General features: G+C 37.1%; 2 protein-coding genes across 2 annotated transcripts; both read left to right on the plus strand.

Annotated features, from left to right (window-relative positions):
• The first annotated feature begins 40 nt into the window (after positions 1-40).
• On the plus strand, positions 41-2720 carry LOC145035781 (uncharacterized). The gene has a single exon (XM_078984291.1). The coding sequence runs from the start codon at positions 1687-1689 to the stop codon at positions 2581-2583; it is 897 nt and encodes a 298-aa protein (XP_078840417.1). The 5' UTR covers positions 41-1686; the 3' UTR covers positions 2584-2720.
• Positions 2721-21306: 18586 nt separating this feature from the next.
• Positions 21307-24627, plus strand: XK-1 (xylulose kinase-1). Its single transcript, XM_078984293.1, has 10 exons — positions 21307-21443; positions 21542-21637; positions 21781-21959; positions 22063-22202; positions 22276-22534; positions 22625-22757; positions 22859-22947; positions 23192-23469; positions 23926-23995; positions 24219-24627. Exons 1-10 carry the CDS (start codon positions 21386-21388, stop codon positions 24408-24410), a joined length of 1494 nt encoding a protein of 497 aa, XP_078840419.1. The 5' UTR covers positions 21307-21385; the 3' UTR covers positions 24411-24627.
• Positions 24628-25139: the final 512 nt, after the last annotated feature.

The raw sequence follows: 25139 nt of genomic DNA on the forward strand, positions 1-25139 counted from the left end.
GAGCATTCTACTGATAACCATTTTTTTATTCTAAAGGTACATATACCCTATCTGTATCTTTCTATCTCAAATAATAAAATTGGTGTTAGAAAACCTTGATTATGGTTGCTTTCGTTCTATATGCAAAATTGTCTCGGCTTTGATGATGGAAGATAAGAGGAAGACAATAAGAAGGAAGGAATGTTGCATGGTCTAGAGCTTGCAAATTAACTACTTGGAAAGTCTTCGGACCAGGCTTCATTCCTTTCAACTTTTGCTTTCCTGTTATGAGAAAATTGGAGATCCTATATGAGATTTCTTGAACGCTTCTATCTTTAACTTGTAAGTTCTTGTTAAATTACTAGCATTATATTTGGCGAGAAAATCTTGGATTTTTTTTTTCTTTTGGAATTTTTCAACAAACACTATTTCAGACATATACATGTAGCATTGCACCGTTCAAAAAAAAAAATGCCAAAAAAGAAACGAACAAAAACTATGTAACTATACATAGTGCACACAATACATCTGTATCTGCGTCGTTCAACTCTGCACATGTATGTGCATATGAACCGTACTTATATGCACATAGTTTTTTTTGTACATTTTTTTGAACGATGTATCTGATTTGCTAAGTGTATATGCCATACATGGTGTTTTGATTAATTGTCTTTAAAATTAGAATTTATCATTTGTTTGTCTTGATATCATAAAACTTAACGACTCAAGTGTTATATAAGTTCACTAAAATAACAATTTTACGCTCATATTTATTTCCATCCCACAACCGAGTTACAAACGTGAAGTATGTACCAAATCAAGAGTTTTCTCACCAAAGAAGCTGGAAGTTACAATTTTTAATTGTATAGAATTGTTTGTCAAAAATAATTGTAAAGTTTTGAAACGTGTTAAATGATCAAATATAAAACCTCAAATTTAAAAGCTTTCAAAAGCATACTTCATGTAATTTTATTACGATTTTTTTGTTTAAATTGAAAGTTTTAAGTTGGTAATCGCGAAATAAAGTTTTAAATCAGGTAATCGCGAAATAAAGTTTTTTCTTATAACTCAAATTTGTTTTTATAAACTAAAAGTCAAAAACTCCAAACTTTACAAAGCCCATTACCGAACATACGTTTAAAATAAATAACGTTATTTTCCATAGAAAATTGATTCCATGTTTTTTGCTCTAATTTTCTTGGTCCATTGAGAAATCCTGCCTCTTAACTACGTCTCCAAAATTATCTCCATTTTTTTGAATCATTAAATTAACTAAATTTTAAATCAATTAATTATTTCATGTATTATTTTATCTTCTCTCTGAACACTTGCGGAGATTTATGTGCATGTTTCATGTCTCCCTCGTTTCTTGTACCTCAAGAAATACCACCCCTAAAACGTTTTCAATCATCTTCTTGCAAAATATAACTTCAATTATATATACGATATGTGTCTTCAAGCTCTATAACTCCTTTAAAGGCTTTGAAAAATTGGAACGCCTCGTCTTTTTATCCATTCGAATGATAAAGACAGAAGATCAACCGAAAATATTTTTTGATCAAGAGGAGCATTAATCTTTTCCAAATATCTCAAGGGTTTCGTGATCAAGCTTTCGGAGCTTCATGTGTTTAAGCATCATAATTTGATTTGTGATCTTCATATCAAGAAAAATGAGATTTGAAGATAATTAACCCACATGATCAAAAAATGCATCCTCATGTAACATCATCCATGTTTTTTTCGCAAGGCGAAGAAGCTACATCATCTTCAAAAACCGCACAATGCACGGTGTCATGCATGTATCAAGCGCACATTGGCGGCTTTTGGCGGACCGTGACGGCCCATTGGACCAAAAACATCATGCACCACTCATTAAACATCTTGGTAGACAGCGTCGAATCTCCCGATCGCCGCCATCACTGCAAGGTCGACCTCAAGCCATGGCATTTTTGGGGAAAAAAGAGTTACAAGACCTTTGAGGTTGATAGTCTTCAAATTGATGTTTATTGGGACTTCCGGTCAGCCAGGTTTTCTGGCTCACCGGAACCATCTTCAGATTTCTACGTCGCATTAATTTGTGATGAAGAAGTTGTGTTGTTGATTGGTGACTTGGAGAAGAAGGTATACAAGAGGACAAAATCACGGCCGGGGGTGGATACAATCTTGTTCTTCAAGAAAGAGCATGTTTTTGGAAAGAAAAGCTTTACAACAAAAGCAAGATTTGATAAAGAAAGAAAAGATTACGAAATTTTGGTGGAAAGTTCTACTTCTTCAGGGTCTAAAGACCCTGAAATGTGGATCAGTATCGATGGGGTCGTACTGATCCATATAAGAAACTTGCAGTGGAAGTTTCGTGGGAATGAAACGGTGTTGGTGAACAAGCAACCGATTGAGGTGTTGTGGGACGTACATGCATGGCTGTTTTTGAGCCCTGGTTCGAACCATGGGTCATTTATTTTCAAACCTGGTCAACCTAACTCAGAAAGTGATAAAGAGGATGATAGCCAAGATGGGACCGAAGAGGGTGATAACAATAGTGTAAACAAGGATTATTCTAATGCGCCACAATGTTGCGTTTTTCTTTATGCATGGAAGATAGAGTAAGCAATGCACATATACATATACATTAGTCGATACACATATACATATAGATACATATATCTCTGTGCTTCTCTCTCTCTCTTGTTTTAAAAAGATATTGTTGTACAAAAGTTTCTAACACTTGCAAATAGCTCCTTATAACGCAGCAAATCTAGTTAAAAAAATGGTATGTTGCATGCGTGGCAGAATGCATAAATATTGATTTTCATGTTTAAATGATATGTTCATTTATGGAAATTAATAATTGAAACAAATAAGAATTACTGATTTTCCTAAACTATATACATTCACAAAATGATATATAGTTAAGATATTGTGCCTATCAAAGAAAAGCTCACATTTTCGCCCAGGTATCAATAATCAATGTGGTCATCACTTGCGAGCTTCGTCATCAGGGACTGGATCGCCAATCAATCGACTCTCAGTCGTCATCTTTTAAGTCAACGATTTCCTTCTTCTCCGATTTTCGTCTAGAGCTTCTGGTCAGAGTCCTGATCACCAACAACAAACCTCTCTAAAAGTGTTGTGCCAAAGGAAGCAAAATCATGAATGTGTTTATATCTTGTGTAAGAAAGTGGAAAGAAACAACAAAGAATTAAATAATAAAATAGATTGTTAATGTGTTTATGCCAAGAGAAATAGAGGAAAATTAAAGCAAAAAAGAACTACATAAAACTTTATATCTTTATATAATGTATGTCAATTAAGTGTATCCATAATACATTCAACTCATTAAATACATCATTGTTCTACTCTCCATACAAGTTTTCCTACAATACATTAAACATTAACCCCATGTTGTATTCATCTTAGGTCATCACAATAAACTTTAACCTTGTATTTAATAACCCCATGATGCATTCATCTTAGGTCATCACAGAGACAAGTAATAATAGTAGAGTGCATCAAATTTGAATTGGATTGAGCCAGCGGTATCCGGTGTTGCCCTCCCTCTTTGAAGTCGAGGGTTCAAGTCCCACGAGGGACATAGATGAAGAATTAGGAGTAGAGTAAAAGTAAAATAGATTTATCGTTCAAAAAAAAAAACGTGTTCAATTTCAAATACACATTCAATGTCCAAATGAATATACTTAATTGCCTCATCGTCGCAAAAGGTTGTTTACGTTAAATAGAAAATATGTATATTAATATTGACATGGTTCAGATATCCATATGTGCAACTTTCAATTCAATTAATGCAACTTTCAGTTTAATTTCAAATCTTTAAATTGAAGCCTAATTATTTTATTTGTTTATTTATTTAAATTATTTGTTCAAATCTAAAAAGAAATGAGGAATTCAATTTCAATAATACAATATTTTTTTAATTTTCGTTATAAATTTAAACTTTCTAATTGTTAAGATCTTCATATTTAATTTTTTTAAGAAACATATATAATATATAATATGCAGGCCTCATAACTAGTAAAATAATAAATGAAAATGAGATTATATAATACATTTAAGACTAAACTGCACAAATGGTCCCTGTGGTTAGCCGAAAATTGCTACTTTGGTCCAAAAAGTTTCGGACTAGCACCAGAGGTCCAAAGTTTTCATTTTGTTGCGGGTTTGGTCCAATTTCCTTTAAACTTTTTCATAATGACAATTTTACCCTTACTTTTATATTTTTGAGTTTTTAATTTATTTGAATATTATTTTTTATTTTTTATTTTTTATTTTTTTCTCTTTCAAAAAAAATTTATCTAAATATTTTTCTAAAAATAAAATTTGTCTTTTCTACTTGATTTTTATAATTTTTATAAAGAAATAAAAATAAATAAATAAAATATGCAATCTCTCTCTCTTTCTCTCTCTCTCTCTCTCTCTCTCTCTCTCTCTCTCTCTCTCTCTCTCTCTCTCTCTCTCTCTCTCTTCAGCTAACAAGAACACCGGAAAGTTTGAACACTACCGTCGGAAAAGATAAATGCCACCACCGAAAATGATGAACGTCACCACCACCACGACAGGTCAAAACATCTAGCCAATATGACCACTGTAAGTCAACATCACCACCATCTCCTTGAAAACCTCATATCTGAAAAGTATAATCGAAAACCACCGCTACTGCTACCATTTCTGTGGCGACTCCGACAAAAGGGTTCTAACCCATTTTCCCACCACCCATTTAGCCGGACCACCACCATCGATGGCACCCATTTTTCCACCACCTGGTAACTTCAAACCATGAAAAATCTTATCTGCAACTTGAAGAAGGGAGGCCCAACGCCATCTTCCTCATCAAATATTAGGTCTCCGCCGCCTTCGTTTCTCTACATCTCCGGCGCTTCGTCGTTCCTCAAATCTGAAAGCCTCCACCATCGTCGTTCCACAAATCTGAAAGCCTCCACCAACCTTCAACAGGAAAACCCTCATATTTGATAGCTTCCACCGCTGTTTGGGAACCCTAACCCTAGCGCCATCAAATCTGAACCGAGACGAACGATATAGTGAAGTAGAGACCCTAAACGGACGATTAGAGTAGTGTCGCTAGCGTTTATCAATCTCATAGCTTGAATCGTCGTCGAAGAAGGATGGAGATGAAGAGAAAAGAAGGCAGAGAAATGGGTGACATCGGTATGTGCTTAATGGGGGTGAGTTTGAAAAGGCCTCCATCGTCTTTCCAGATTCAATGAGAATGTGTTCCACCAGACGATAATGACAATAGAATGGTGGTGTTCCGCCGAAATCAAAGTCGATGGTATCGTCGGAGTCGGAGTCGTTGGCGGTGCCGAAGAGATGTCGCAGGTCTGGAGCTTCAGAGTAGTTTGAGGTGAAAGAAGAAATGGTGGTGCTCCAGACGGTAGGTAATACACGGTGGTGGCCTCCGAAACCCTCAGTCGCCGGAACACTCAATCACCGGAAGCCTAAGTCACCGGTGATTGTATTTTCATTTTCAGAAAGTTTGAATGAGGAAGATGGATTTGTGGAGAGAGAAAGAGAGAGAGAGAGAGAGAGAGAGAGAGAGAGATAGAATTGTGTATTTATTTTTTATTTTTATTTTATTCAGAAAACATTAAAATAATTAGAAAAAATGAAAAAATAGAATATCAAGGGCAAATCCGTCAATATAAAAAAGTTCAAAACAAATTGGACCAAATTCGCAACAAAATGAAAACTTTGGACTTCTAGTGCTAGTCCAAAACTTTTTGGACCAAAGTGGCAATTTTCGGCTAACCACAGGGACCATTTGTGCAGTTTTGTCTACATTTAATTTAACATTCTACCATAAACTTTATGATGAAAGTAATTCGAAAAAACTAATTATAATTAAAATGGTTTCTTTTTTGACAAAACTACAAAAATGGTCCATATGGTTAACTGAAAATTGTTACTTTGATCCAAAAAAGTTTAGACTAGCGTTCATAGTCTAAAAAAAAATTATCGCGATTTTGGTCCAACTTGTTTTGAACTTATTTATTTCCCTATATTTTACTTTTTCAGTTTTTTTATTTTATTTTATTAATTTTTTTATTAAAATAAAGACAAAATTGCAAAAATGATCCTTATGGTATGCATTTTTTTGGGGTTTCAGTGCAAACCTCGATTTTTTTGGATTTATGATCCTTTTGGTCTAGTTTATACGTAGAATTGGTCCCCCGGCTTAACTTTTGTTAAGTTGTTGCTGTTAAGCCCCTCATGTGCCTCCCACATGAGGGTATATTTGTCTTTTCATTTCTAAGGGACCATTTTTACACCTGAAAAAAATATATCCCCTTTTTTTAAAAAAAATAATAATACCTATTAATTTATTTTAATAATTAAAAAATAAAAGTGGTCTCTCTCTCTCTCCCTCTCTCTCTCTTTCTCTCTCTCGTTTTAGTATAAGAAGATACATCATCTTCTTCAAAACCCACCATCAGATCCTCACCACCGTTCTTTCTTTTAGCTACCACAAATCAACCACCAAAAAATACAACCAACACCACCCTTGTTATTGTCCTCATCTCCCTTTCTTCTTCTTTTTCTATACCCTTTTCGTTTCTCTTTTATTTTAAAGAAACCCAGATTTTGAGGACACTCCAACCCTCTTGTTTGTCGATGATGAGGAAGCAAAGTAAGACTACGTATGAGATTTTAAGAGTCCATATGAAGGAGGATTGGTTCATCTAGAAGAGCCACCGCTCCGCTAGTTGTTTCCATCAAATCAAGAAAAAATATGTGGGTCGTAATTTGAAATTGATGGGTAAGTTTTCAAATGCTATCTCAAAGTAGATTTGCTGATCAATCACATTTACAACAAAACACCACTCATCCGTTATACCTAGAGTTAAAAGCCACTTAATAATAGGATATGGCCAAAATCATGTTCCTTATATTACATTGGAAACTATATATAGATACAATATTTACACATTGCTACCTCATAGTTTATATAACTGATTTGCTAGTCTAATATACCCCCTCAGTCTTAGGAAGAAGATCACATATGCTTAGACTAGATCTAAAATCAAAAAATAAAACTCGTGGAAGACCTTTGGTGAAGATGTCGGCAATTTGGTAAAGTGAGGCGACATGTAAGACCCGAATTTGGCCGCGTTGAACTTTTTCACGCATAAAGTGAATGTCGATTTTAATGTGTTTTGTTCGCTGATGTTGAATTGGGTTTCCTGACATGTAAATGGCGCTGACGTTGTCATAGTAGATCGGAGATGTGCGTCTGGGATGATGACCAAGTTCGAGGATGAGGTTTCTGAGCCAACAGATTTATGCAACGACGTTCGCGGCAAATCGATACTCTGCCTCTGCACTAGAACGAGATACAATCGTCTGACGTTTGGATGACCACGAAAAAAGAATGTCATCCAGAAACACGTAATAGCCAGAGGTAAATATGTGTGTGTATGGACATCCAGCCCAAACTGCGTAGGTATAGGCAGTGAGAGTGGAAACGGAGTTGCAATGTAAGTATAATCCCATGTCAATTGTGCCTTTAACATACCTAAGAATGTGTTTAAGAGCATTCAAGTGATACGTACGAGGAGCATGCATGTGCATGCAGATTTGTTGGACGACATATGAGATATCCGAACGTGTGAATGTGAGGTATTGTAAGGCACCCGCGATGCTGCGATAAGTAGTTGGATCATCAATCAGTTCTCCTGTTGAGTTATTAAGTTTCCCTTCTGTTTCGATAGGAGTATGTGCAGGATTACGAGTCATGTTTGCTCGTCGAAGTATATCAGCGGCATATTTCTGTTGTGATAAAAATAATCCTTGCTGGTCACATTTGACAGAAATACCCAAGAAGTAGTTGAGGTCTCTCAAGTCTTCATGGCAAACTTGGTAGACAGACAGGTGAGGAGATGTCATTGTAGAGTCTGTGACGATGTGGTGAGAATAATATTGTCAACATATAAGAGAAGGTATGATGTATCATTGTCATGTTTGTAGATAAATAAGGAGTGATCGCAAGTGCTATGGTGAAAACCAAACGTGGTAACAAGGTCTGTGAATCTTTGATAGCATGCACGGGGTGCCTGTTTCAAATTGTAGAGAGACTTCTTTAGACATCATACATGATGTGGAAAAGAGGGATGTTGGAAGCCCATGGACTAATGCATGTACATTGTTTTTGCTAAATGCCCATGTAAGAAGGCGTTTTTGACGTCGAGTTGATGTATTTCCCACTGATTTTACATAGCAATGCTAAGGACAGTGCGAATACTTGTTCGTTTTACAACTGGGCTGAATGTCTCATCACAATCAACTACAACCAGTTGTGACATGCCATCATAAACCAAACACACTTTGTAGTGCTCAAGAGATGCGCCAGATTTGGTTTTATGTTTAAAAATCCTCATGCACCGGATAATGTTCATGTCTGAACGTCGAGGTACTAGTTCCCACGTATTATTATCAATAAGGGCATTAAATTCATCTGTCATGGCATGGTTCCAAACAGGATTGCTAAGGGCTTCGGTAGGAGTGCGGGGAAACGATTCGAAAGCAATAGAGGTGTGGATATTGAATATTTGTTTGGGTTTTGAGGAGGCGGTCATGCTTCGAGTGTGCATGTGACGGTTGTGTGGGGGTGGTGGATTCAGGAAATCAATGGTGTGGTTAGGTGGGGGTGATGGACAAATATAGGTGTCGTGGGTGTGTTGCTTGGTTGTTTTGGTAGCGGCTTTTAGGTTTGAGGTTCTACTGGTTTATGTCGGTGGGTGTAAATTTTAATAGTATATTTTGGTTGAGGTTGTGTGGAGGAAGGTAATGATGATGAAGTGGTGGTTTCGGTTGGATATGTGTATGGAGGTATGGGTGGAGATGTGGTGGTGACGGATTCCCAAATAGAGGGATGGAGATCACTCGATTAGTTTGAGTGAAGGAAGTCATAAGAAGGAGAGGAGGAGTGAATTTTAGCAAACAAAAAGACATTTTCATCGAAGATAACGTGACGAGAAATTATTATCTTCTTTGTAGAGATTTCATAGCATTTATACCCCCTATGGTTGGAGGGGTAGCCGAGAAAAACACATAGGGTGGATCTGTTTTCAAGTTTGTGGATAGAGGTGGATGGAGTAAGAGGGTAACATAGACAACCAAAAGTACGAAGGTGGGTGTACGTAGGATGTTTAATGTATAGAAAGAATGATTTGGTGGTGTTATGTTTGGTTTTGGATGGTAGGATGCTTAGAATGTAAGTGGTCATTTGAAAAGAGTGGTACCAAAAAATTGGGGGAAGAGAGGCGTGGGTTAAGAGGGTGCGAAAGATGTTGTTGATTGATCTAATTTTGCTTTCAGCTTTCCCATTTTAAGAGAAGGTGTGAGGGTAAGAAAATCTGAAAACCATTCCGTGTTGAGTACAAATTATGAATTGAGTGATTATTGTACTCGGTTCCATTATCACACTGAAAACTTTTAATTTCACATTCAAATTGTGTGTGAATGAATTTATAGAAGTTTAAGAAGGTGGGATATGTTGGGTTTTGAACAATCTAACACTTCCTAAGTGTGCATGCAACCCTAATAAACCTTGGATCTATGTTTGTCTAAATACATGCAAAATAATAATTTTCCAAGGTTTATAACCTATCTAACATGGCATGGGGAACATTTCAACATAAAAGAGTTAGAAGAGATTACATACCTTTTGGTAAGTTTGGTTCTAAGGAGTTTGAGGGCCAAGCACCAATAGTGTGAATGCCTCAAATGGAATCACAAACACCACAAACTCTTGGAAAACTTTGAGAGAGTATACACCTTGTATAAAATCGGCCACACACATGCACACACACTAGTTCACTAGTTTTCTCTTAGGCTCCATTTCATGCTCCATAAGCATGCTTATATAGTGTGCATGGTTAGGGTGAAACCCTAATAACCCATGTCTTTTCCTTTTCCAAGGGTCCATGGGTTAAAAGCTCCATGGATCATCCATGGACTTCCACATAAGCCTAGCCCATTAACAAATGAGTATTAGCCCACACTATATAAAACAAATAGCCCATAATTTAATTAGTCGTCCTTTTAATCTCTAAATTAATTCATAATTAATTTAAGACTAAAACTAATTAAATAATGTAACTTCATATTAATATATTATAACTCATAATATATTAATAAACATATGTGTATAACTCTCATAAAATTATCCATAATAGTTTGGATGAGATGCAACCCAAATGGACCATGCCGGTCGGGTCAAGTATATACCAAATAAGTTATGGACTTAGACACCTTATCCAACAGACTCCCGCTTGGATAAGTCTAATAACTATATTTGCCTATAACTTCAGGAACCAACCAACAATCGTAGCTCTCGAAAACTCCCTCGAACAATGAAGACTCTGTCGAACTATGAAGCGCCATTTTAGATAAGTGATCACATAATCCTCTGTTCTCATGATATCAGCCGGACAAACACATGGAACTATGTCTTGCTTATTGTCTAGTAGTTGTTTCTCGATTTTCCGATTTGTTTGACGAAGAACTTCACTGAACACATCGGTTTAGTTCTGACCAGGCCTGGTACATGGGTCAACACAAAATCATCAAGGGGCCCAGATATCGCTTCTATTTCTAGAAGGAACAGATAAACTTCGACTGATATGCTTGTTCTACTACTTATTGAATTATACACAAAGGCACGTTTTATAACATCAAGTTACTGATGCGTTTACGTGCAATCAATGCACAACCAACTCATAGGTAACAACTCATATCTCTAGGTTTAAAGATTTATATGATGTTATCGTCTCACGATCACTCGAGATAAATTACATGAAGTGATACAAGTGAGCGTGGGTTTATACCAATACTCATAACTTATGAGTACTCATGAATGTTGCAGCAACCATTGCCATGTCTAAACACCTTTAAGGAATCTACAAACCCAATTCATGACAATCTTGATTCATACCTACTTCCGACGTATGATCGATTGTGGAGGTTTGAATAAATTAATTATTCTAGAAGTCAAAACATGCAAAACTGAAACAATAGTAAATAATTGACAATGATAGTAACACTTTACTCATAAATAAATCACAAATTTTATTCATCATCAAACGTCGATTACATTTTACAAGTTTCAGGAAAACTATCTAATCTGTAAAACTAATATCGTCCCTCAGCCCGATGCGTCTCGCATGCTGAAAATGCTTAACCCTCGTCAGTCCCTTCGTAAGGGGATCTGCAGGATTCTCATCCGACGATATCCTCCTTGTCATAAGGAGTCCTTCTTCAATCTTGTGTCTTATGAAGTGATATTTTCTGTCAATGTGTCGGGATCTGCCATGATCTCTTGGTTCCTTGGCTAAGGTAACCGCACTATTGTTGTCACAGAAAATCTCTATAGGTTCCTTAATAGCTGGTACAACTCCAAGGTCTCCGATGAAGTTCTTTAGCCATATCGCCTCCTTCGCTGCTTCACTCGCTGCTATATACTCTGATTCACAAGTCGAATCGGCCACCGTCTCCTGCTTGGAACTCTTCCAAGAAATAGCCCCTCCATTTAAGGTAAAGGTCCAGCCCGACTGAGAGCGGAAATTATCCCTATCAGTCTGAAAACTAGCATCACTATACCCTAATACTTTCAAGTCATCACTGCCACCAAGGGTAAGGATCCAATCCTTAGTCCTCCGCAGGTACTTGAGAATGTTCTTTACCGCTGTCCAATGAGCCTTGTCAGGGTTCCCCTGATACCTGCTGACCATGCTCAAAGCAAATGCCACATTAGGATGGGTACAAGTCATAGCATACATGATCGAGCCAACTGCGGAAGCATATGGTAATTGGCTCATCTCAGCTATCTCTGCCTCTGTACTCGGACTCTGAGTCTTACTCAGTTTGGTATTGCTTTGGATCGGTAAATCTCCTTTCTTGGAATTCTCCATGTTGAACCTTTTCAACACCTTGTCCAAGTAGATACTCTGACTAAGTCCAATTAGTCTTCTACTCCTTTCTCTTAATATCCTTATCCCTAGGATATAGGTAGCCTCCCCTAGGTCCTTCATAGCAAAGCACTTCCCAAGCCAGGACTTAACCTCCTGCAAGGTTGGGATGTCATTTCCTATGAGTAGTATGTCATCCACATACAGTACCAAGAAGCTAACTATACTCCCACTAGCTCTGACATACACGCAAGACTCATCTTCGCTTCTCAAGAAGCCAAACTCTTTTACCTTCTCATCAAAACAAAGATTCCAGCTACGAGATGCTTGTTTTAATCCATAAATGGATTTCTCAAGCTTGCATACTCTATTAGGGTACTCTGCATTGACAAAACCCTCTGGCTGATTCATGTACACATCCTCAGCCAACTTTCCATTAAGGAAAGCGGTTTTGACATCCATTTGCCATATTTCATAATCATGAAATGCTGCAATGGCTAACATAACCCTAATAGACTTAATCTTTGCTACCAGCGAAAAGGTTTCATCATAATCAACACCTTGAGTTTGAGTAAAACCCTTCGCAACCAGTCGAGCCTTATAAGTATGCACTTTTCCTTCCATGTCTGTCTTCTTCTTGAAGATCCATTTGCACCCGACTGTTTTACGGCCTGGTACATTGTCAACCAAGTTCCAAACTTGATTTTCATACATGGACTGTATCTCGCTATCCACAGCCTCCTTCCATTTAGCAGACTCCGGGCCTGCCATGGCTTCCTTAACACTGCTAGGTTCATCCAAATTTACAAGTGTACTATCACTAATAAACGTATCACCTTCCATAGTAATATGAAAACCATAATAAAACGAAGGTGTGTTCCTAACCCGTGTGGAACGCCTCGGAGGTACAGACTCGTCAGCTGGATCAACAGGAGTTTCCTCCTCAGGTTGATTGCTAGTGTCTGAGGTTCCTTCACCAATTGATTCTTGAATTTCTTCAAGATCAATCTGCCTCCCACTGTCTCCTTGGCTTATAAATTCTTTCTCGCGAAAGATCCCTCTTCATGCTACAAAGACCACATTCTCACTGGGTCTGTAGAAGAGGTAACCGAAGGATTTCTGTGGGTAGCCGATGAAAATACACCTTTCACTTCGGGGTTCAAGCTTATCATGAGTTTCACGCCTCACGAAGGCTTCGCAACCCCAAATTTTGATGTGGTCCAAATTGGGAACCTTCCCAGTCCACATCTCATGAGGTGTTTTGGTAACCTTCTTTGTAGGGACTAGATTAAGGATATGGGCGGCAGTCTCTAAGGCATACCCCTAAAAAGAGATTGGTAACGAAACTCGACTCATCATAGAGTGAACCATGTCCAACAAGGTTCGATTACGCCTCTCAGCTACACCATTCAGCTGTGGTGTCCTGGGAGGAGTCAATTGTGAGACAATCCCACACTCCTTAAGATAGTCAAGGAACTCGGTACTAAGATACTCACCACCTCGATCGGATCGAAGCATCTTAATGTTCCTGCCCAATTGATTTTCTACTTCCTGTTTGAATTCCTTAAACCTTTCAAAGGTTTCGGACTTATGTTTGATTAAGTAGACATACCCATATCTACTAAAATCATCAATAAAAGTCACATAATACCGATTAGCATCCCTTGTGGCGGTTTTGAATGGCCCACATACATCAGTATGTATTAGGTCCAACAAACCTTCACCCCTCTCACAAGTTCCAGTGAAGGGTGATTTTGTCATTTTTCCAAGTAGACAAGATTCACAACTATCATCTGATTTAAGGTCAAATGATTCCAAGACTCCACTCTTTTGGAGTTGGCCTATGCGTTTCTTGTTTACATGTCCAAGACGACAATGCCACAATGATGCTTTATTTTGGCTAGTAGAAGAATCAATATACAACACATTATTTCCTAAGTTGTCTACAATCGACACAGTTTCATACACGCCATCACAAGGTAATGCTTTAAAATAAAACACATTATTAAAGAAAGCATTAATACCACCACATTCATTATCAAACGAAAAGGTAAAACCTTGTTTGTACAAAGCATGAAAAGAAATAATATTCCTCGCCATTTCAGACGAGTACACACATTTATTCAAATCTAATTTTAACCCATTATTAAGCAACAAAGTATAAACTCCAATCTTGGAAACAGGTGAAGCCTTCCTATTCCCCATGATTAACTTTATCTTCCCGTGATCCACATCCTCACTTCTTCTTAGGCCCTGCAAATCAGAACATATGTGAATACCACATCCTGTATCAAGCACCCAAGAGTTAGAGTATGTTGAGTAATTAGACAATATAGTGTAAATACTTGCATAGGTGGGTTTCACTTTCCCATCCTTTAGATCCTGCAAGTACTTAGGGCAGTTTCGCTTCCAGTGTGCCTTTTCATGGCAATAAAAGCATTCAGCATCCTTGGGAATGGCAGAAGGAGTGGCAGAACCGTTCTTGGTCTTTGATGAGGAGCCTTCAAGAGACTTTCCCTTGGTACCCTTCGAAGGGTGCTTCCTCTTTTTCCCTTTGCCTTGCCCAATAGCTAAAACAGGGGTAGAAGTTGGAGTAGGAGTAGTAGAGGTAACAACCGCTTTACCCTTAAGACCGGATTCCGCGGTCTTTAAGAGTCCTTGAAGCTTGCTGAGGGTAACTTCCTCCTTGTTCATATGATATGTCATTCGAAAATGATCATAACAAGAAGGCAAGGAGTGCAAAATGATGTCAATTGCTAACTCCTCGGGGATGTTAACATTCAGCTTCAGCAAACGGTCCACATACTTTTGCATCTTTTGCATGTGACCCGTGACGGATTCACCGTCCTTCATGCGGGTAATTATTATGGAGGAGATTATTTCATACCGCTCCTGACGAGCACTCTGATGGTACCTTTCCATCAGGTCTTTTTGGTGCATCTCAAAAGGGTAGAAATCTTCATACGACTTTTGGAGCTCGGCTGTCATCTTGGCCATCATGATACATGCCATCTTAGTAGCATCTATCTCATGAGTCCTGAATTCAGCGATCTCCTCAGGAGTAGCAGTAGACTCATCAAGTTCTTTTAACTCCTTATCGAGGACATATTCCTTGTCCTCGTAACGAGTAACCATCCTAATGTTCCTAATCCAATCCATGAAGTTGGAACCATCAAAGATGACCCTCCCACAAAGATTCATGAGAGAGAAAGAACCAGTTGGGTTAGAGCCTGAAGCATTAGTGTTGGAAGACATCTGAAAGAAGAAAGTAAGTTTAGATTAGATATTTAGGATCCTTAATAAGACACCCAAATGTAATATTAAGGCTAGGATCCAATCACAATATATTACACTTAGAAGAGGGATGCCGTAATCTAAGTAATAATATATTTGAAAGGTAGGTGAATGACGATTCACCAATTTCCACCATGAAAACGAAATGATTTATTAGGTTTAATTGGATTTGAAATTCCTAGATTCTTTTGAGATTCATTGAACTTTTCAATGGCATGTTTCAATCTCGATTGTGCCCTTCAAGTTTTGTGATTGGGATGCCGAGGATCACAAAACAAGGTGTGAATAACCATGCTAATTCACTTGGTACTCTTAATATTATCACCTAATCAATGTGCCGGTTAACCACACACGCTCCATTGATCTATGACAAACATTAAGTCACCCTTCGTGATCCTTACTAGTCCTAGTTAGTGTGCCGGTTAACCACACACGCTCCACCAACGACTTGGTAAGGTACAAAGTGTGAATTCCATGGACTAGCACCATGTTCACATTTTCCTAAAATAACTAAGATTGGGAATTAAAAGAGTTTAGTTATTTTATAATATTCATTATACTTTTAATGAGGATTTAAAGTCATTGTTCTACCCGTTCGGCTAACGACCCTCCACCGATCAAGCAAGCGGTGGGTGAGAGTATACACCCATTAAGTCGCCTTTTTATAGGCAACAACCTTATACTCACCTTATAGACCGGCTTCGTGAATGAGACCTACTAACGGTAAAACGACTTATTCTTATACATATATATAATAATTATCCATTAATGTTATAAATAGTATAAGGGTTGAATTTTAACTATTAAAACTCTAAGGTTTGGAATTAAAGTTTATTAAAGTGTGTGAAACTTTATAAATTCCAAAACTTGAGGGCAAGTTTTGTAACTTTGCAAAACTCTTCATTTCATAACTTATGAATTAAAGGTTCATAAAAATGAAGACTCTTCATTTTCATGTAACTTATGTGTTTTAAGTGTGTGTTAAATGAAAGTGACCTTTGGTAATCCATAACTTGAGGACAAATTATGGACTCCATTAAAACGCATAAATGATAAAGAATTAATCCTAAACAATTCAGCAAATAATTCCTATCATTTTCTAAATTCATAAGAACATGAACATGATCATCAAAAATTCAAGAATTATATGAACACATAAAATCATGGAATTTTGATATATGCTATTGTAAATGGATTAGAACAACCATTACACCAACTAAAATAAGTTTTATAACACCAAAACAATTTAGGGTAATGTTTCTAGTCCATTTCCAGCAGCAAAAGTCGAGAATCTGCACTCTTTCGATCCTACTCGTCGAGTGCATGAACTGACTCGTCGAGTAGGTTGAAGTTTTCCTTGGACTCGTCGAGTCCCCCCAATGGACTCGGCGAGTCCACCATGCAGACAGCAACGATTTCGACCTTTTTCACTATTTTGCATCAAGTATCAAACAAGCAAGCCTAGGCTCTGATACCACTGTTGGGTTTTGAGCAATCTAACACTTCCTAAGTGTGCATGCAACCCTAATAAACCTTGGATCTATGTTTGTCTAAATACATGCAAAATAATAATTTTCCAAGGTTTATAACCTATCTAACATGCCATGGGGAACATTTCAACATAAAAGAGTTAGAAGAGATTACATACCTTTTGGTGAGTTTGGTTCTAAGGAGTTTGAGGGCCAAGCACCAATAGTGTGAATGCCTCAAATGGAATCACAAACACCACAAACTCTTGGAAAACTTTGAGAGAGTATACACCTTGTATAAAATCGGCCACACACATGCACACACACACTAGTTCACTAGTTTTCTCTTAGGCTCCATTTCATGCTCCATAAGCATGCTTATATAGTGTGCATGGTTAGGGTGAAACCCTAATAACCCATGTCTTTTCCTTTTCCAAGGATCCATGGGTTAAAAGCTCCATGGATCATCCATGGACTTCCACATAAGCCTAGCCCATTAACAAATGAGTATTAGCCCACACTATATAAAACAAATAACCCATAATTTAATTAGTCTTCCTTTTAATCTCTAAATTAATTCATAATTAATTTAAGACTAAAACTAATTAAATAACATAACTTCATATTAATATATTATAACTCATAATATATTAATAAACATATGTGTATAACTCTCATAAAATTATCCATAATAGTTTGGATGAGATGCAACCCAAATGGACCATGCCGGTCGGGTCAAGTATATACCAAATAAGTTATGGACTTAGACATCTTATCCAACAGGATATGCATGGGATTTGTTTGTGAAAGGGTATGTCCAAAGATAATTTGTGTAATCGTCTAAAAATAAGATATAATAGCGGTGATCCCCCGAGCTGACAACAGGGGAGGTCCATAGATCACTGTGTACAATATCAAATGGAAAACATGTAATGGAAGAGGATGCATAAAAAGGTAATTTGACATGTCTACCCAAAACACACGATTGATATAAATGTTTGTCTGAAAAATTCATAACAGAAATGAAATTACGTTTATTTAAGACTCGTAATAAAGATGAATTGGGGTGGCCAAGGCGTTTGTTCCATAGATCTTGCGTCAAGGTAGCAAAGGTAGAGGGAGGAGTGACTTGAGCAGAAGGGAGTGAGAGAGGATAGAGTTCCCCACGACTGTTACATCATAGGATAGGAATCCGTATTTGATAATCCTTCATAAGAAAGCCAAAACGATCAAATTCAATAGATATAGGATTGTCAGTAGTTAAACGTCGAACAGACAAAAGGTTTTCGATTAGTTTAGGTGCATGCAGAATATTATTAAGTTGTAAAGGTGGGTAGGGTGGTTGAAGTGTTGTGTTACCGGTACCATGGATGGGTATTTTAGAACCATTGCCAACAACAATATTATTTTGTATGACATTATTGAAATAATTGGAAATATTACCTGATGTGTTGGACATGTGATTGGTGGCGCCAGAGTCGAGATGCTAATTCTGGTATGGGTTTAAAGTCATTGTGTGCAGGGCCTGTTCAATGTTGTTCGGAGTATGGGAGATCACATAGTTGTATGGATTAGCGCTAAGGATACCTGCAAAAGATTGAATTATGTTTTGTGTTTTGTTGCTTGGGGCTGTAGGAAAAGGAGCGGGTGGAAAATTCCATTGTGTTGGCTGCCAAGAAGTATTCCACCCGAAAGAAGTATTCTGTTGGTAGGAGCGTCTGCGACCACGTCCCTGACCTCGACCTCGACCACCACGACCTCACCCCCTACTGTTGTAATCAGATTAGTCAGGTTAGTCGTAGCCGCCACCCACGCGGTAGTGTTGGTCGTTTGGCAACTGTTGGTAATGACGATCCCTGGTGTTGGTGGTGGTATGTGTGTTAAACGTCGTCGTGTTGTCGGTTGTGTTGGAAGTAGCAACAAGACTAGTGTTGGTATTCAACTTGTGGTTCTTGCAGGTTTCTTCCAAGATAAGTTTCGACCTCGCAGTGTAGAAATCTGGTAAGGGAGTGGACTGTTGGAGCATGGTGGCGAGACTTTCGTATTTATCTCCAAGGTCATTTATTAACTAAAGGACCAGACGATCATTGGTCATGGGTGCATCAACGTTGGTGAGTTGATCAAATATGGTTTTGAGTTATTGGCAATATGCAGAAACGTTTGAGAAAGATTCCAGCTTGACATTGTTGAACCTGTTTTCAAGGTACATTGTTCTTGATGGTTTGCTATCAATGAAGATATTTTCCAACGATTTCCATGCTTGGGTGGCTGTGGAATCAAGTTTGAGAATTGTGGTCATAAGATCTTTTGAAATTGTACTTTATATCCATTGAAGAACAATGGAATCTAGGCATTTGGTGAGAGTTGCATCAGCAACCTTATCTTTGTCTTTCTTTGTAGAAGAAGAAGCTTCTGTTGGAAGAATATGGTGGATAACATCATGGGCACGACAATGGATTTTGAATAGTTCTACCCTTGACGTATATTGTTTGCCATCCATCTCCAGAATAATAGGAATGAAGTTCTAGATATTAGTGAGAGTAACAGCATGGTGCAACGAGGCTATTGGAGTGAAAGGGAGAAAGAACTCGAAGTGGGGGTAGAGAAGATGACAGATGTGGGAAGAGGCTGCCGATCTAGGGCTTGTAGAGGAAGAACAATAAGCAATCGCTATATTTTTGGGAGAAAGGGATGGAGCGGCTAGGTTACAAAGGTACGCTCTGATACCATAATAGGATATGGCCAAAATCATGTTCCTTGTATTACATTGGAAACTATATATAGATACAATATTTACACATTGCTACCACATAGTTTATATAATTGATTTGCTAGTCTAATACTTAATTTGCAGAAATCGAGCCATCCATTTACATTTAATGGATCTTACCCAAATCTACAATCAAAATGCACAGCGAGTGTATGTGATCGAGAACCCAAAATGAGGGTCTTTCTTCTTCCCTTCTGTTACAGCTATTAGTCACTTCCTCAGCCATTAAACCATGTTGTTTGTCCCTGAAAACCTCCATTACAGACGACCCATAAGATTTTATTTCCTCATGGAACATCCCTACCCACCATTACTCCTAGTCTGACCTAATTCGAGAGAAAAGAAAGCAAAATTCCAAGGGTAGGAGATGGGTACGTGGCAACGAACTCGACTATGTTCATCGTAATGATTTCATAAAGAGCTTGACTGGGTCCAAGATTCAAACTCAACAAGAAACCACACGAATCTGAACAAGACAAATTATGTGATGGCGTGATGAATACCAAGGTTGGAGATGGTGGTTGAAAGGTGGTGTATGGCGGTGGTTTGTGTGATATGCTTGAAAGATGAAGATGATGAAAATGGACTTGAAGGTTTGTGGCAGGGAAATGGTGTGTAATGTGTATGTTTCTTCAGGTTTACCACAAAATGAGAGAGAGAGAGAGAGAGAGAGAGAGATACCTCTTTTAATTTGTAATTATTAAAATAAATAAATAAATATTAAATTTTTTAAAAAAGGGGAATATATTTTTTTCAGGTGAAAAAATGGTCCATTGTAAGTGAAAAGACAAATATACCCTCATGTGGGAGGCACATGGAGGGGTTGATGGCAACAACTTAACGGAAGTTAAGTCGGGGGGGGGGGGGGGGGGGGGAGGGGGGGGGCAATTCTACGTACAAACTAGGCCAAAAGGACCATGAATCCAAAAAAGTCAACGTTTGGACTAAAACCCCAAAAAAATACATACCACGGGGACCATTTTTTGCAATTTTGTCAAAATTAAATAAAAAGCAAAAGAGATGGTGTTTACTAGAGGGCAAGATGGTGCTGAAAACCCTCCAAAGACTCTGATGCTGGAAGAGAATCGATTTCTGGAGTATATGTGTGTCGATTTATGGAGACCTTGTTAAATCTAGGTTTTGTTACTTTGTATGTTAGGTTTGATCTTCATATGTTCTAAAGAAACATAGATTGGTTGTAATCTAATGTTTGTTTGATTGGATTTCTAGGTTTTATGTTAAATCTTCATGAGATAGATCAATGGTGGAAAAATAATTTGATGCTTATGTATGTGTGTTGAATCTGGTCTAAATCTTCATCTGGTTCCAGATCTTCATAATGTTCATCCTAATAGTTATGTATGAATCAAGAAGTGAGAGATAGTGGGAGTTTACAAATATGATACTTCTTGAGTTTGAGTTGAATATCTGGATTTTTTTTAGTTAATCTGGTGGTAGTGACCGATGGTGTTGACGTTAGTGGTGGTCGAGTTGATAGGTGGTGATGGAGAAGTGGGGTGTTGACCGGTGGTGGTGGTGACCGGTGAAGGGGTGTTTAGGAAAGAAGGTGAATAATAGGAAAAATTGGTCTAGTAGTAGGGAATAGAATGGGGAGGGATTATGATGGGGTTTATTTTTCTTTTTGCTTTTTTTAATTGTTATACCTAAAGAAAAATAGAAAACAAAAATAATAATGATAAATCCATCATTTAAAAAAAAAAAATCAAAATAAATTGAATCAAACTCACAATAAAATCAAAGTTTTAACAGGTAATGATAATACAAAATTTTTGGATCAAAATGATAATTTTCGATATATCATAAGGACTATTTTTTCAGTTTTATCTTTTTTTTAATTAATTTTATTTTATGTTTATTCCACTTCCCCTCCAACGAACACATTTTATCCATTTGTTTTAAACAGTAGGAAGCAAAAGATGGCAGCTTCGATTCATCACTCAATTTGGTCTCTCCGGCCATCTTCAACTCAACGCAGTACATCTTTAACTTCAAACTTGTTAATTTTGCTTGAAACTTAAGAGTTGTAAAGTTTTAATCTCTATTAATTTCCACTGATATTTTCAACATTTCAGGTTATTGTAGTTCGAAGAAATTAATTTCAACAACTGGGTGCTGGAACAACATCGTATTCAAATCAAATTCAAAAGGCAGAATGCAATCTAACAGGAGTAAGTAATTGTGAACCCTTAGCTGGTATCAAATTCATCTTGCTACATAATTGAAGCCCAGGGTTTCAACATTTCGAATCTTTCTTGTATTTTCCCAATAATTTAGGTGTATATATTCTGAAAAATCGATTTTAATGTTGCAGATAAATCCGATATGAGACCTAAGAGGAGTAACTGTAAAGAAAATTCCAGCACTGATGTTGAAATTGGGGAAAGACTGTATTTGGGGATGGATTTTGGTACATCTGGAGCGAGGTATGCAATTATCGACAAGGAAGGGATCATACATTCGGAAGGAAAAAAGGATTATCCTCTACTTTTAGTAAGATTTCTATCATTTTCTTTCTTCTCATATGAAATAAATGGACCCATAATCCATATTTTTAGTAAGATTTACAAGATTATTATATATGTTGTCTAGGAAGAGTGATGGATCAGTCGATTGGGTGCAATCATGGAAAACAACACTTTTTTCTCTGCTGGAAGCTATACCGATTACAATGCGTTCATTAATCACTTCCATCTCTATAGACGGGACTTCTGCAACTACTCTCATTTTAGATAGGTATTCATTTATCTACATATATCCCAATATCAATGGGTCTACATTTTTATACCAATTTTCGTGATATCTGCAGAGAAACAGGGGAAGCTTTAGCAAGACCTTTACTCTACAATGAGAGTTGTCCGGATGCTTTACCAATTGTAAAATCCATTGCCCCTTCAAACCATACAGTATGCTCAGGTTCTTCAACCTTATGCAAGCTCCTTTCATGGTGGACCTCAAACCCAAACCATTCCAATAAAGAGTCTGCAGTTCTAATGCATCAAGCCGATTGGCTTTTATGGCTTCTCCATGGTAAGATTGGAGTTTCCGACTACAATAACGCGTTAAAGGTATATATTTCTATTATTTACAGTTTTGAATACTCGGTGTAAAAGTTAAATGTTTGACCTTGAAAGCATAAAGTCAATTTTGTTGTATAGGTCGGCTATGATCCTGAACTCGAGTCATATCCACCATGGCTGAAATCTCAGCCGTACTCATCTGTACTACCAACCGTCCAAGCACCAGGAACTGTAATCGATACCCTTAAAGAGGAAATAACAACAAAACTCGGTATTTTTTTTTGTTAGTAAAAAAAATAAAACATATTATATTAAAAAATTGGCAATAACAATATTACTTTTATTAATTAAATTATTTGATATTGGCCATAGGTTTTCCTAACGATTGTGTTGTGTGCACCGGAACCACCGATAGTATCGCTGCATTTCTTGCAGCTAGAGCTACTCAACCCGGGAAGGCGGTGAACTGCTTTTAAACTTTAGGCTACATTCGTTTTCTTCTTTCTGTTCGTTGATATCAGTCTGAGTCTCAGTGTCAGTCTCAGTACAATGTACACCAAAGGCAGTCGAATTATTTTTGTTATGTTATGTCATGTCATAAGAGACGGGGTTTATTGGAATGGAGCCTACTATTGAGAAGTGATTATATAAATATAAATTTTAATTATATCTGGACTGATTTTGGAAAGGTTGTATATATAATAGGTGACATCACTGGGTTCAACACTTGCGATAAAACTAATGAGCACAACAAGGATTGATGATGCGCGATTCGGGGTGTACAGTCATCGTCTTGATGACAAGTGGCTGGTCGGAGGTGCGTCAAACACTGGTGGAGCGGTTCTCCGGCAACTTTTCTCAGATGAGCAGCTGAAGGAGTTAAGTAAGCAGATAGACCCAATGGAAGCTTCATCTTTGGACTATTATCCATTACCCACACAGGGCGAGAGGTTTCCTATTGCGGATCCCAAGATGGTACCCAGGTAAACTAAAAACCGCTATGTACTTTCACAACTTTTTTTTTGGTAGTGATTAAATTATGATACTTGCATTTAACCAGGCAAAAAAAAAATCCTGATTTTAGAAAAGGTTAAAATACAGAAAAAGACAATGTACTTTCACCTTTTATCGATTTAGCCACCAAAATGTATTTTTAATTACTTGATTATTGAGTAGGTATTATAATTCTCATTTAAAAGTAATCGCTCGGTGGTTGACTCAATAAAATAGTGAAAGTATGTTGTCTCTTATGTATTTTAACTTTTTTCAGAAGTGGGCAACAAGGAAGATTGGGTTTTTAAACAGTTGAAAAAAAAAGTCACTAGTGAAAATAGTTAAGCGGCTAAATCAATAAAATGATGAAAGTATGTTGTTTTTTTCTGTATTTTCCCTTATTGAAAATTGGAAGGAAAAAAAAAAAAAAATTTCCTGCGTTGTAGGTTGAGTCCTCGCCCAGAAAGCGATGTAGCTTACTTGCATGGAATTCTCGAATCAATAGCACGAATCGAGGTAAAAACCTTTTGTCAAATGTAAATGTAATTGTTCATCAACTGTTTTCTACAATGACGAGGAGGGCATTTATGTCTTTTCCTGTCCCACTTTTTGGGTGAATTCAAAACTTGCAATTTTCCCATTGACATCATTATCTGTCCTAGCCTAGCACACGTCAAACACAGACAAAACAGTCATGTTCTGTCATGTCATGTCATGAGCTGTCTTGTGTTTTGCTTAGGCAAAAGGGTATGCATTGTTGAAGGATTTAGGAGCCACCGAAGTTGAACAAGTGTTTACGGCGGGTGGTGGATCCAAAAATGATAAGTGGACAATGATTCGCGAGAGGGTACTTGGTCTGTCTGTGAGTCGAGCACTTCATACAGAAGCAGCTTATGGGGCCGCTCTATTGGCACTGCGGGCAACCCTGTAGCAATAAAGCGACTTTTGCTACATTGGTCCATCTTTGATTAAAAAAAATCATTGTATCATTTTAACTAGAAATTATATGTGATTCAATTGATATCCACATGTTAAATTAAAAGTATTTAAGTATTTCAGAGTTAATGACTTGTAAGGATAACGAATTTTGCTCCATATACACATTACTTTGTATATGTTTTATCAATGACTTGTGCACCTTTTTTTTACCGTTAAAGATCCATATATTCACAATTCTAGCAAATTGCTAGGATGAAAAAATATTCAATCACAAAGGATTCAGAATTCAAGCGTTCCAAAGTACATCCGAATTTGAAGCTCGAAATGTATTTTTCCTAATTTTAACCCCATCTAAAACCAAAGAGTTTTTGAATCACTTGTAATCCCAACTTTTTATTTTGAAAAATTTGTGCACTTTTACTAACTAATTTATTTTTTGTATATATTTAATCACTATTTTTTTCACAAGTTTTACCACCAATCTTACATAATATGAATATGTATTAGTACGCACTAATATGTATAAATATTTATATAAAACACATATTTACATGTAAACAAAATATTTTTACAAATAAATGTGTTTTCCGCATATAATTATATGTTTTAATGTATACATATGTATTAAGGGTCTTTGTTAATTTTGCACAATCTTAAACTCTTGGTCTTTTTTACGTTTTAGAATGTACTACGGAATCTTAACGGTCAAATTTCTAGTATA

The sequence above is a fragment of the Lactuca saligna genome, chromosome 3, assembly GCF_052625555.1.
Source record: "Lactuca saligna cultivar CGN05327 chromosome 3, ASM5262555v1, whole genome shotgun sequence".
Classification (NCBI taxonomy): Eukaryota; Viridiplantae; Streptophyta; class Magnoliopsida; order Asterales; family Asteraceae; genus Lactuca; species Lactuca saligna.

Excerpts from the sequence above, each read along its gene's own strand:
- LOC145035781 (XM_078984291.1), top strand. The coding sequence starts at position 1,687 with ATGCATCCTCATGTAACATCATCCATGTTTTTTTCGCAAGGCGAAGAA.
- XK-1 (XM_078984293.1), top strand. The coding sequence starts at position 21,386 with ATGGCAGCTTCGATTCATCACTCAATTTGGTCTCTCCGGCCATCTTCA. Across the intron at positions 22,203-22,275 it reads ACTACTCTCATTTTAGATAG|AGAAACAGGGGAAGCTTTAG; the intron begins GTATTCATTTAT and ends TGATATCTGCAG. Across the intron at positions 23,470-23,925 it reads GATCCCAAGATGGTACCCAG|GTTGAGTCCTCGCCCAGAAA; the intron begins GTAAACTAAAAA and ends CCTGCGTTGTAG.